This window comes from Amblyomma mixtum, chromosome 5, assembly GCF_055824585.1.
Source record: "Amblyomma mixtum isolate Tamu chromosome 5, ASM5582458v1, whole genome shotgun sequence".
NCBI classification, from domain to species: Eukaryota; Metazoa; Arthropoda; class Arachnida; order Ixodida; family Ixodidae; genus Amblyomma; species Amblyomma mixtum.
Window position 1 is genome coordinate 184,522,596 of NC_143016.1, and position 13,194 is coordinate 184,535,789.

The 13,194-nt window shown below is 48.8% G+C and overlaps 1 protein-coding gene across 3 annotated transcripts in view; it reads left to right on the top strand.

The window, feature by feature from the left end:
- Window positions 1-12,910, top strand: part of LOC149345086 (protein alan shepard-like) — a 76,241-nt gene extending 63,331 nt beyond the window's left edge. For 2 of the 3 annotated variants that reach the window (XM_089546428.1, XM_089546430.1), the window contains exons 9-12: window positions 5,489-5,789; window positions 9,109-9,204; window positions 12,606-12,691; window positions 12,763-12,910. In XM_089546428.1, coding sequence (XP_089402554.1) covers window positions 5,489-5,789; window positions 9,109-9,204; window positions 12,606-12,671 — 463 coding nt within the window. In that variant the 3' untranslated portion in view covers window positions 12,672-12,691; window positions 12,763-12,910. The remainder of the gene's footprint in view (window positions 1-5,488; window positions 5,790-9,108; window positions 9,205-12,605; window positions 12,692-12,762) is intronic. The other variant, XM_089546429.1, reaches the window with a different exon arrangement.
- The last annotated feature ends 284 nt before the right edge of the window (window positions 12,911-13,194 follow it).

Sequence of the window (13,194 nt, forward strand, 5' to 3'; positions counted from 1 at the left end):
CTCTGATGGTGTCCCCACACTGTGGCGGGTTTTAGTAGCGGATATGACATCACCTGGCTCAAGCTTGATGATTGGACAAACAGTAAATATACTGCAAATTGTGTGAATAAACAGAGACGCATTTTGTCACCTGTCTGCGTTTTATATTAGATCAACAAGAACAACTTGTTTGTCTTAGATAAAAGCCCTGCAAAGCAAGTAAAATAAAAATACACCACCAGGGGCTCTGGCATATGGAAATGACGCTGCCATTCTCAGCAAGAACGAGTTACAGAGAGCAGGCAACCATGGAGTGCAAACTTCCGCGACGTGCTCTGGCTGACTGTTTTGATTGGTTGCGCCAGGTGCCCTCATTGGGAGAGCGAAATAGGAGTGGGAAGCCCCTCCAAAATTGAGTTGAGGGCAGCGTTTTGTTTGCTTGTATTTTGAAATATCTTCTTTGAATAACTCCCATTCCTGTGCATTGGTTCCTGTAATTTTTTTTAAGTCAACGTCTGTGTGACATAAAGAATCCACCTGAAGTATAGCCTGTATCCCTCGAAACAGTGTTTACAGCCCCTTTAACAAAGTTCAACTGTAGTTCTGTTCACATGTGTAGCCCTCCCAGCAAACCAAAAACCTCTCAGAGACGTCTAGCTAGATGTCTCTGAGAGGTTTTTGGTTTGCTGGGCTAGTATTCGCATTTATTGAAATCCTATTGACAAGAACATTCAATGTGTATCGAACGGAGTGTCGTGCCCCTGCAGTTGGTGCTTCTGCCGGCAGTGCTCCCTCAATCGCTTTGTGCTCTGTGCTGTCCTGTTCTTGTTTGATGTGTTGATAAGTAGGAATATAAAATACCTACAGAAAAAAATAAGCTTACCATATTTGCCAGAGTCTAAAGCGTCCGGTATTAGGCGCACTTGTTTTATGTGACCAGAAAGAAAGAAAACTGGTAGCCAGTTTGTGCCTGAATCTAATGTGCGTGCGACTTTAAGGCCTGTTTTCCATGAAAAAAAAGATGCGCGTTGGAATCGGGTAAATGCGGTATTTGTAGCCTAGAATACGGTGCACTTCTCTAGCCGGGTGTCACATGCTGGCAGTGTGCGGCTTGCCATGTGTTGCTGAGCCTAGCCTGTTTTGCATCAAGGCCTGAGCAGACAGTGCTTTGCATTTACCCACTGCCTAACTGCGGCGTTACGTGCTGGATCTTCATGCTCTTTGGAAATACAATTGAACCTCGTTATAACGAGCACTGATATAGCGAATTATCGGTTGTAGCAAACTAAATGCGAGCTTTCGTGTGTCATGATTCATTTGAGTGACATTTATTCTTTTATAATGAAACCGAAAACGCGAAATTCGCCGCGATATTGGCTGTAACGAAGAAATATTTGGTTTACACGTGGCTCAAAATTCGAAAGGTAGCACAAAAAAGAGCAAAATAAATATTGGAAGCCAATTCACAACTGCACTTTTTTTTTTATCGTTTGAAAAAGGTGCGGAAAGTTTGGCCGTCTGGCTCAAAATTTGCCCGTTTGGCTGGTCGCGCCACCTATGAACAGAGCGCAGCAACTCTCAAAGCTCATATGACGAGAAAGCGCCAAAGGGCGGAGCCACTTGTCCAGCTTGAAGAAAGGCAATGCAGCAACGCTGGTAACTGCTAGGCGGTAGCTGGCCGGCATCACCACAGTCTCTTCTCTTGCAAGTTGTAGTGCTTGAAATGGCAACGAAGAGGAAGGCGAACTCTCTCGGGACAAAGCTGCAGATATTGAGAACTTGTGGACAGTGGGCGCAAGAAAAAGGATGTCCCGTCGGAATTCAATGTTCCCCCAAGTACCTTATCCACCATTTTAGCCGCTAGGAAGGAGATTGAGGGCAACACCGAGGACGCCATAAAAGCCAACCACAAGCGAGTTAGGCCTTGCCATCATCCGCACGTGGTAGCCGCTTTGCTTTCATGATTTAAAGACGTAAGGGCGTTAAACTTGCCAGTATCGGGAGCACTTCTCCAAGCGAAGGCCAACAGCCTGGCCTGCGCACTGGGGCATGACTATTTCCGTGCGAGCAGTGGTCGGCCACAACTTTTTAAAAGACAGGCACAAGATCGTATCACACATTGTCTGGCGGAGGGTTCGCTGTCGACGTGGAGACCTGTGAAAAGCAGCTAGAGAACTTTCAGCCTCTTCTTCAGGAATACGACGAGTGCAACGTGTACAATGTTGACGAAACGGTGTGTTTTTCATGTTGTTACCAGAGCAGTCACTGTAAGTAAAGAGCAAGACCTGCCATGGAGGCAGAAAGAACAAAGACTGGGTGACGGTCATTATTGCTGTGAACATGGATGGCTCTGACAAAAGACGGCTCACCGTCATCGGCAAGTCTGCACATCCGAGGTGCCTGAAAGGCGTCCGGAATTTGTGGGTTGAGTACGTGTCTTACAAATAAGCCTGGATGACGACCAAGCTTTTCGAGGACTGGCTCAAAGCTTTCGACCAGGACATGGAGAGGCAGCACAGGAAGGTCCTGTTGCTCTTGGACAACTGTTCGGCACACGAAGTCTCAATCGTGCTGAAGGCAGTTCGTGTGGTGTTTCTGCCACCAAACCTAACTTCTGCTTTGCAGCCATTGGACAAGGGCATTATCCGTTCGCTCAAGTGCAGTTACCGAAAGCGCTTGGTGATGCAGCTGGTTTTCGATATCGATTGACGCAGATCAACAGCCATAAACATCAAGGCGACGCTCGAAATGTTGCATGGATCATGGAATGAGGTGAGGCAGTCCACAATAGCGAACTGTTTTGCGGATGCTGGTTTTGTTTTTCCTGCCGCCAAAGACTTAAATTCAGCTTGAAGACCTGGCAGAGCTGGACAAAACTTGGGATCGACTGGCACTCCCAGGCATCGCATTTGACGATTTCGTTTCGGCCAGTGAGAATTTGGCCGTGGTGCCCGAGCTGACGGATCAAGAAGTTGTGGTTCGAGTCGTGTTGCCTGAGGATAACAGCAGCAGCGATAGCGAAGGTGACAGTGAACATGATGAGCCACCGATGAGCAGTGTGGATGCCACGGACATGAGAAGGCTGCTTGGGAAAAACTCCCGACGACCAAAACTACTGAAGTGGAAGAGGCCCTCTTGTGCGTGGACGCTGTGAAAAGCCACCAGGCGAAGATCTCATTCTTGTTCACGTAAATGAATGCAGACCTGTTTTGTGAAACAAACTTTGTTCTGTTGTAATTCGACCTTCCCATATTCCGGTCTATTTTGTTCGAAATGCCACAAAGAGACAGATAAGGATTACGTCATTTATAGTGGGTTCGAAGCCGAGAATAATGCATTTTAGTGTCTAGAAACTTTGCGCGAGCCAAATTGCGGATTTGTCAGAGGTGATATTGAAGCGAAAAGCTTCACTACGCTAGTCAACACCGCGCTTCGCGTGAGCCGCCGTATGTTGGAGCACGAGTGACGTCAAGCACGGCACAGGCTACTGCGCATGTGCACCGCCGCTTCTCCTCCTCGCCACCGTTTGACCTTTCGCCGCAGCCGTGCGCAGTGCACATTTGAAAGGAGGGGTATGTAAGGCGCGCTTGCCCATAGAACAGGCGCATGCTTCCACGCGCTATGCGTCAAGCGCGTGTTTATCGCGGAGGCCGGCTATATATCCGCTTTCCAGAGAATAGGCGTGCGCATTCAACATGGAAGGAGAAGAGAGTGATACTACCGATACAGAAGTGCTACCACGGGAGTTGGCTGAAAAGGAGCGAAAAAATGAAAGGCTGAAAGCTCAACGAGCGTCCAAGACACCCGAACAACGAGAAGAATGTCCCACTAAACGACGCAGCAAAGACAATTGCAATGTTTATGGCTGATCATCTTGCTACTACTACTCATAAAACATAACCATAAGCTAAACCATACGCATCACTGCAGCTTTTTGCTTCGAGATATCCAGGCTTAACCTTAGCTAAGCCCCAGCCAATTTTATGTCTGCTGTTACAATGAATATCGGATATAACGAACTACAGTACCGGATACGGTCCCGATGCTACTTCATTATAACGAGGTTCGACTGTGTCTGTGCTCACATGAGGCAGGACATGAAAGGGGGCACACACAGGTGCAAACTGCGGCTGGATGTTATTATGATTGCAAAAAATATATATACTTTCACAATCAGGATGTTCATTCAGACAGGATATATACAGCAACTGATATGCCACATCTCCCAGAAACCAAACTCCACCCTGTCGTACAGTTTCCTCATCTAAGAACTTCTATTCTTTATCCAGTGCTCCATCAGTAGCTTTACTGGATAAAGAATTGAATCTGTTCATTTCACCAGTGAATGAAACACTCACTGTAGTTTCAAAACACAGCCTTGAACTACCTTTCCAGTTTCTGCAGTAATTGTTTAGAATAGTCTGACTGCGCTCAGTTATCAGAGGGACCGTTTATTGTCTTCTGTGGCCCTGATTGTACGAGGGACCTCTGCCTTGCAAGACGAAATAAAGAGGAGATTTAGTTGTCACATGGTTTTACAGTGTCTTCACGTAGGTAGAGCTGCCAGCAGACTTCCAAGTGAGCACAGCCTAACCAGTTGCGGGCATGAAAAGTGGTCGCAGTAGGAGAACCGCCACTTGGAGGAGCCCGGCACGCTGTTCACCGTAGCGACTGTTTCACTGAAGCAGACCTCGAATGACGCAAATCGTAGTGCCTTGCTTTTGCATGGAATTACAAGTGCACGTTTTGGCTGTTTGATAGGAAGAGTAATGTGATGTTTGGGGATTGGTTGTATGCACAGTTCTAAGTGCATGCTTTCATAGGACCACCCCAGGGCTTAGTGCAATAGCTCAGTGCTGAGTGCTAGGCTCAGTTTAAATTAGGTGGACACGAGACAAAGGGGTTCACAGGCATATTTTAGCGCTAACGACGGGACGATAGAACGTGGAGACGAACACGGGCAGTACTGACAACTGCTTTATTGAAGTGAGAACGAGGCATATAAATGCGCTTCTGGCCTGCGCCAGCGCTACCTACCGAGGAACTTGGAATCTACATAGGAAATCATATAAGACTCGATAGGAAATTTATCTCGGCATTATACAGAACGATAGACGTGTCACTAATGCAGTCCCGTCCCCCTTTCCTGATAAAGAAAGCTTCCAAGGTTTCACGGGCTGTTTTTTGAGCACTTCTGCCAAGAATTGAAATGCTAAGGAAATATGGCTCACAATTGGTGCATGCAATGCAGTGGTCAACCAGATTAGTGTGTTCCTTATTGTAGATATCTTTTGCATGCTCTCAGAGTCAATCGTTTATACAGCGCCCTGTCTGGCCGAAGTACACTTTGCCGCTCTTGTCTTTCTGTCGTCCCGTCTTGTGCGCTAAACTATGCCTGTGAAGTCTGAACACCAACTAGCCCAACATTTAACCCTTTTGGAGACAGAGGAGGGTGGTCACAGGGCAGGAGAGCAGCCCGTCGCAAAAGTTCCAGTTAATCGATGACCAGATGGGTGGCCGCCGCTCTTCTCGCTGCCAGGGTGGGCCAGCCCCTGGTGCCGGCGGCTGCGGCAGCTGCGCTGGGCGGCTACCAGCCGCAGCAGCGGGGCTACTCGGCCGCCACCCCCACCACCTACACCTTGCACGGGGGCGCCTGGATGCAGCCGGCCCAGTACATCATGCAGGCCCCGCACCTGACCAGCACCCCACAGATGCTGCCGTCCTCCCTGGAGCCCCTGGCACACGCCTACAGCCCCATGATGCCCCAGCTGACGGCCCAGATGAACCAGCTCTCCATCCCGGGGGCCTCGGTGGGTGTACAGGTTCAAACCAGTTTGTTACTACACTTCATCCCAGTACTTCCTTGCTGCGCTACTAAGGCTGCGATAAGTGCAGGTTCATCTTAAAGCAGCGCGATACACAGGACGAGTGAAAGAAAGAAGAGACTACACGAGCGCAACTTGTTTCTTTCACTCGTCCTGTGTATCGCGCTGCTTTAAGATGAATCCGTTCCAACTTGCCCAGTTTTCTGTTCTCATGAGTGCAGAGGCGACGTTCTGATGCTGCAGAATGTATACTCCGTTTCATACATAGCAGGCAACGCTGCCAAAGCTAGCGCGCCTGTTCGCGCAGGCTAAGTCCGTGCGCAAAAAGTAGTTCGCCACACAACCAAAGCGAACTCAAGCTTATTTCGTAGCGACAAGTCTTGAGTGCCGTGACTGGCACCTCCTGGACTTCGTTTTACCTCTTGCCACATTTTCGTCCTGTGACTCGTCGAGATTTTGAGAAGCAAAAAGTACACGTGGCGGTATGATACGCAGTTGGTAGGGCGTATCCCTTTTACTAAATCCGTGCCCAAAAAGTAGTTCACTCTCCGTGAAAATTATGGCCAGATAGCCCCAACAATGAGTGCCTCACAGCTTCGACCGTGATTTTCAATGCTACCACATCTTTTTATCCCGCTCTGTTTTTGTACAAACACCCGCCAAAGCTTTGAGAAGAACGAATGATCGTGGCGGAGTAATGTTGTTTCGCAGACGTACTACTTCAGCAACCTCTGCAGCGTTGCCTGCTATGTATGAAACGGACTACAGAGCATAGAGTTTCTTACTATTACCTCGAGGGAAAGCTCAAAGCACCATGGACAACGCTCAAAGCATCATGGGCCGGTGAGCTACTTGTTGTGGGACAGTCGTATTTTTTCGGGAACACAGAGTAGCACTACCGAGATGTTTCATTCTGAAAACTCTGTTCATGTGTGTGCAGGTGATTTTGGCGTGAAAGCAGTGCGCAAAAGCCATAGTAGCGAAACTGCAACAGCACACAACGCCAATAAAAGGTTTCACTTTTCCGAAATGCCATTAAAAAAACCTTCTAAAGTGTTTAAGCAACAAAATTTTTTTCGAAAAGCATGTTTATTTTTAAAAGTACGCCTGTTAATCATGAAATATTAGTTTTTGTAGTGTTCCCTATCTGGTCGATAGGAGAGCTAGCGATCTCTTATTCCGGGCAAACTTTACATTTACATGCTTTTCTGCTCGTTTGTTGCAATTTGCAGACAGGATATTGAATGTTAGGACAATTTTGATTATTGAACAGCGTTTATATTTGCGTTACTTTTTGGCCAAAAGTTGTGGTTCTGCAGTCGGTAGCTCACCGCCCCATGATGCTTTGAGCGCCCATGGTGGCTGAAGTGGTCCCAGGGAGCCTCCGCTCAAGCTTGTCTTGCAGAGTCTGACAAATCGGTCGCCAACTGTGTACCCAGCAACCTGCCCCCTGTGTTAGGCGGCAGCTCTGCAAATTGTGAGCGGCTGCTCAGGAAGAGCAACGTGGGTTGCAACTCAACCCAAGTCCCACCCAGTCCTGCCCCAGAAGGGCAGTGGCGCATCGCTTGACCCCTGCACCCCTGCGCCAGGAGGGGTATGAGGACTCCCGGGGATCTGTGAATGGAGAGAACGACCAATGCCACATATATGGACATTAAACCCATTATTGCTATCCGAACAACTGCCATCTGTGAACACTGGATCTGAACGCAGGAACCGAAGAGAAAATTATTTATATATATATATATACAGGGTGTCCCAGCTAAAGGTAACCAAGCTTGTAAAAAAGAGGACGTTGCCTAGTCCAGTGAGACCAACTGAGTGTTGTTGACAGTCACGTGTCCTAGTCTGCGGTAGTTTTTTTATTATGCAGACGTGATTAATTAGCAGAGACTAATTAGCTAACTTTTTAATTATTGCCTTCAGGAAGGAAGTGTCAATGCAGGAGTTGTAGATTCCATAAAAAAATAACTGACTGCCGTGTTTGCAGCCAAGTACCACTGATACAGCTTCTTTTATTTGACTGAAAAGAAAGCCCGCGAAATACAAAAAGAACCACGTGATAGGGAAGCAGTTTGAACGCTCCCAAACGACCGATCAAACAACGACATCCACTTATGTTTGCAACGCTGTCCCGAACAGGGTTCGGCGTTTTGGGGTGGTGGCTAGATATGCGCCAGGAACTGCTTGCGTCATGGAAAGTGAGCGGGCACTGCTTTTCAATGAAGTGAAGCGCGGCTCGCATGGAGCGCTTTTTCACGCGAAACCTTGCCTCGAGTGATAGGCTTGTGGCCGTGCTGCAAACTTGGACCGTCACGAGCTGAAAAGACTGTTGCCTTGGCGCTGATGCGAGAGTTGCTGGCGTATATCTCGCAACCATCGCAAAACGCCGAACCCCGTTCGGGCGACAGCGTTGCAAAGATAAGCGAATGTCGTTGCTTGGCCGGTCGTTTGGGAGCGCTGAAACTGGTTCCTTATCACATGGTTCTTTTTGTATTTCGCGGGCTTTCTTTTAAGTCAAATAAAAGAAGCTGTATCAGTGGTACTTGACTGCAAACACGGCAACTGGTTATTTTTCTATGGGATCTACAATTCCTGCATTGACACTTTCTTCCTGAAGGCAATAATTAAACAGTTAGCTAATTAGTCTCTGCTAATTAATCATGTTTCCACAATAAAAAAAATACTGCAGACTAGGACACGCGACTGGCAACAATCCTCAGTTCGTCTCACTGGGGCTAGGGCACTCCCGTCTTTTTTAAAAGCTTGGTTATATATATATATATATATATATATTAGCACACCTAATTTACATTTGGCCTATCTGCGCAAATCGACTTATGATTTTTTTTTTGTCCTTTTACCTCTTAATTTACCTCTGACCCTTATGTCTTGGGTTTTTATTAATGCATCTGTTTCACTGATTTTGTTGCCAGAAGGTTGTGCATTTATCAGCAATCTAGAAGCTTGCAACTTGAACACAGTTCACGTTATTGACCTCGAGCAGCAGCGTGACATTTCGTTAACACCCAAATTTTGGCCACCTCCGAGTGCCATTTTTTGGTACATAACCCTGTGGGCAGTTTCACAACTGGCTGCATCGAAGAGCTCTGTAGGGAACAGGATGGAGCGCCGGTATTTATCTTTTTTTTCCCCACTTGTTTTCTAACTGCTGGCCTTGTGACCGCATTTTTATGCGAGTGCCGTGATGCCGTGTCTTTCGGGGCCTGTACCTTGAAGAGCGGTGAACTGCATGACCGTCCCTTTGGTGCTGATGGCGTTGTTGTTCTGTTCCTTGTTGCAGTACATGGCAGCAGCGGGGGCGCACCCCTACGGCAGCCCAGCGCCCACCCTCTACCAGCAGGCCCCTCAACTGGTGCAGCAGATTCCTCTCTCCGAGGTGGGTGGCATCATGGACAGAGGAGGGCTGGAAGGGAAATGGAAGGAAACTGACGGGGGTAACAACATTAAGGAACATAAAAAGAGTGCAGCAGTAGTTGGCAAATAAAGAAAAGATACCAGTATCAACTCTGCAGCCATTGCTGCAGCTGAAGTCTGTGTGGCCCATCTGCAATGCCAGAGCGTCTGCCTTCTCCATCATCCTTTGGGTCGTCACGGGAAGGTTGGCTGCCCTCACATTCTGGAGCCACAACATGAGTGCTGCTTTTCGAGGCCCAAATTCACTTCCGCTTGCCAGAGAAGCTTTGCTTGACGCCATCCAAGACCTTCTGCCTGTTCTTTAGAACTGTCGAGAGCGTCGACAAAGGAATGCCGAATTCTTTGGAGATGCTTGTCTTGGACCTAACTGCTTTGTCCACTTCCTTGATTAAGGCGACTTTTTTCTCCAGCGTCAGGGATTTGCACTGCTTCGGGCGAGACATCGTCGTCCGTTGCGCACACCACACACAAACACACAACAAAATCAAAGTCAACGTGTTGTGCGCATAACTTGACGACACAGAACTGCACTCTTTTCCCAGCACTCTTTTCCCAGTGCTGCTAGTGCACACACGCAAAGGTCTGGACTGACCAGCCAAAAAGACCCATGAGCCCTCGCGCGCAAGCGCCACGCACGTGACTTCTCCCAAGGTTGCTTGACGCGGTGGATGGAAAACCGCTGTGTCCACGGGAATTTTGTATTCGCCCTTCGATCGTGACCGCATTTGGCTCTTAGCAGGTACCAAACGCTTGCTCGGAGCCCATTTCACCTTTCAGTATTGGCCTTTGCCTTTAATACTCCTGGTCAAATTTCGAGGTATCTGTACTATGCTCGAAAAATGCTTCAAGCTAAAGGGGAGTGAATAAATAGCACCTATGGGAGGTCAGGGCGTGGCGTATAGAAAGCGGTATTTTGAGATATGCAAGTTCAAGTTCACGAGGGTTTACTATGTTCTTAATTAAACCACTTGGACAGTAACTGTGACGAACGACCAGGCATGATGTATGCCATGCTAACGCTGTGGCCGTACGGCATGTAAAACAGATGAAGTGCGCTCACCCATAGAAAGTGATCCCCGGTTCTCTTCCTGGCGTGTGACCGGCACCCAGGTACACAACAGCCAGGCATCACAATGATCTTGATTGATGCGGAAGTGTTGCTTTGCCGGCACATCTGTCAGCTGCCGAAAACCTGGCACAAAGCAAGATTGACTGGTTTCTCTTGGCCCTGGCGACTTTGTTTGCCGTGCATGTGTGTAGGTGCACTGAGACATGGTTGAGGCGTGTGACAGAGCCCTCCCTCCTGCTTTCTCTTCTTCCTCCATGGGAAGCAAAGTGGACTCTGGGAGAAGGAAATCGTGGCAGGGGCAGAGTGGCTTCAGCTTGCACAGAAGAAGGCTAATTGAGAGACTGTTGTCCCTGCAGTGGTGGACGTTACCTTGGGTGCTGCTTGCTTCTTGCCCAACTGCGGTCCTGCCTGGTTTAAGCCTCATACCCAAGCAGGATTCGAAACAGCACCAGCACCAACAGGGAGCTTCATCCCTATGCACCTGTGCATAGGTGCTCAGCACTACAGATGTGTTAAGGTGGCTTGCGAGCTCGCAACACGAACATGACTCAATGCAGTCCCAATGAGCATACGAATGACATGTAACACTGCTGTTGATAGTGAAGGAAGGGCGGAAGGGACACTCACTGCAGATAACGGTTTTTCCTGCGAGTGATCCATTACGTGTTTTGGAGGATTCTTAGCATGCTAGGAGACAAATTTCGATGTAGTGAAGACTGTTGTCCCTGCAGTGGTGGACGTTACATGGAAAGCCGGCCTTCATGACAGTCGTATTCTTATTCATGAGTGCATGTTTTCAGGTAAAGTGTAGCACGTATGAAGGGATGCACACTTCTGTCTGGTCTTTTTTCCGCTCCATTGTTCCTGCAGTGACAGGTTTAATGCATCGGCCTCTGCAGGGGTTGTCAATATCAGGTCACTGTGCATGCAGCTGCCCAACTGGTTGTTTATCTTCTCAGCTTTGCTTGCTTGTCAGCTGTGCAGTACCTGCACAGTGCGGGTTTTGCTGCATGACCTTTGGAAGAGGTGGTGTGGTGTAAGTACGAGCAAGCAACACTGTTCAATTTGCAGTGCAGATCGCTAGTGCCAAATTGCTTTTTCACTGGCGCAGCTTGTCGGGGTGTGACTGTGGCAGTGACTGTGACAGGTAGGACTGGCATAGCACATCTTGCTGGAAATGCATTCAAGAAGGGAAAGAAGAAAAATACCGTATTTACTCGCATAATAGGCTCCCCACCCCGGTTTGGTAGCGAAAAATCAGATTTTTTTTATTTCCGCGCCTAATAGGCGCACCCCGAACTTGGCACTGTGATCAATACTGTATTTACACAATTGCAAGCCGACGCCCTCCCGCCCCCGTATCAGGTGGAAGAAAAAAGAAAAAAAAAACAGGCACACACATTCCACAACACAAGCTTACTTCAACAAAGTTTTTGCTGAACTGACACTAGTCCTCACTGGTGTTGCTGCTGTCACAGCTGCTGCGGACCCACAGCACGTACAACAACATCGCGTGGAACAGCCACGCATGCTGAATTTTGCACACATTTTTCAGGGATGCTCACTTTACATGTCTGTTTGGAGAGCTTCATATCCAGCTGGAAACCTTCCCGACTTAGGCCCGCGAAAACCTCGGCGCTTGGAGTCTCATATGAAAATTTAGGCACACCGCAGTCGCAACTGCCGCACTTCTCGGCCACGTCGAATCTCTGTCCCATCGCACGCTTGCAGTGTTCGAGAGCAAACTCCCAGCAATGTAGCTATTAAAAGTGCTAGCCCATCGCGCTAAAATCGCAGTGCTCGGCGACAGCACACGATAGCCACAACTACGGTGAACTAGCGCTACCACAACTCCCGTGCCTTTGATTGTCACAAAAAGGTGGAGCTGGTAATACTGATGCCGATATGGACAGCAGGAGTTCGTGGCGGGGGAAAAAGTTGATGATGATGATGGCCCGCGGCCTCTGGCGCTATCTGTGGGCGGCACCTGGAAGCTCCTGTGTGCGTGCGTAGCCTCTGCGATCAAGCGCACTGTTGCTCACAGCCGGAGCTGATTATGGAGGCCACAGAGCATGCATTTTGAAGGTTATTCCCATGTGGTTCAAGGAAGATTTGGCTGTGGCCCTTACGTGGATCTTTTTTTTTTTTTTAATATTTCCTTCAGAAAAACAGGGTGTGCCCTGTACATGTGTGCGTTTATATGGGACGTTCACTTTTGCGAGTCGAATAGTTTTCGGAAATTTTACCCTGCGTATCATGAGCTTGACCTTTCTGCTGGTGCCTGTCTATTGCAGGACCCGTCGAACGGAGGCCTCGGCAATGGGGAGGAAGCGGCCTCTTACCAGGGCTACCCCAAGTGAAGACAACGTGTGACAGGCAGGTGAGCAGTCCCCCTCCCCTGCGTTGGCAGCAGTGCAGTGAATGCCCCCCTCTCTCTCTCCCTCCATGCAGAGATCTGACCGAAGCGAGCGGTGTGTCCCAGCCAGCGGGGGGTGTGCTGTGCGGCCAGGCACCTTTCATGGGCGTCCGGGGAGGAGAAAGAACACCGTTTCTGTCAGCGGCCAATCAAAACGCGGGACTCGCACCCTTTCCCTCCTTCTCTGTTTTGTTTTTATCCTCTTTTTTTGTCAACAGCAGACCCCCTTCCCCACTTCCTTTAGCGGTGCGTTGACATGGTGGCGAGATAGGGGCCCCCAATGTGATGGCGAAGTGTAGTGCGCTCGATAGCTTTTTTTTTTTCCTCTGCCTGGCTGCTGTACGTAGTGCAGCAGCCGTGGGGCTGTACATAGCATGCGCACGCGAGAGGCTCCCCCCACCCCCTCTGTTTTTTTTATACACACATGCGCGCACACACACACACACACAGACACGCCCAATGTGCAG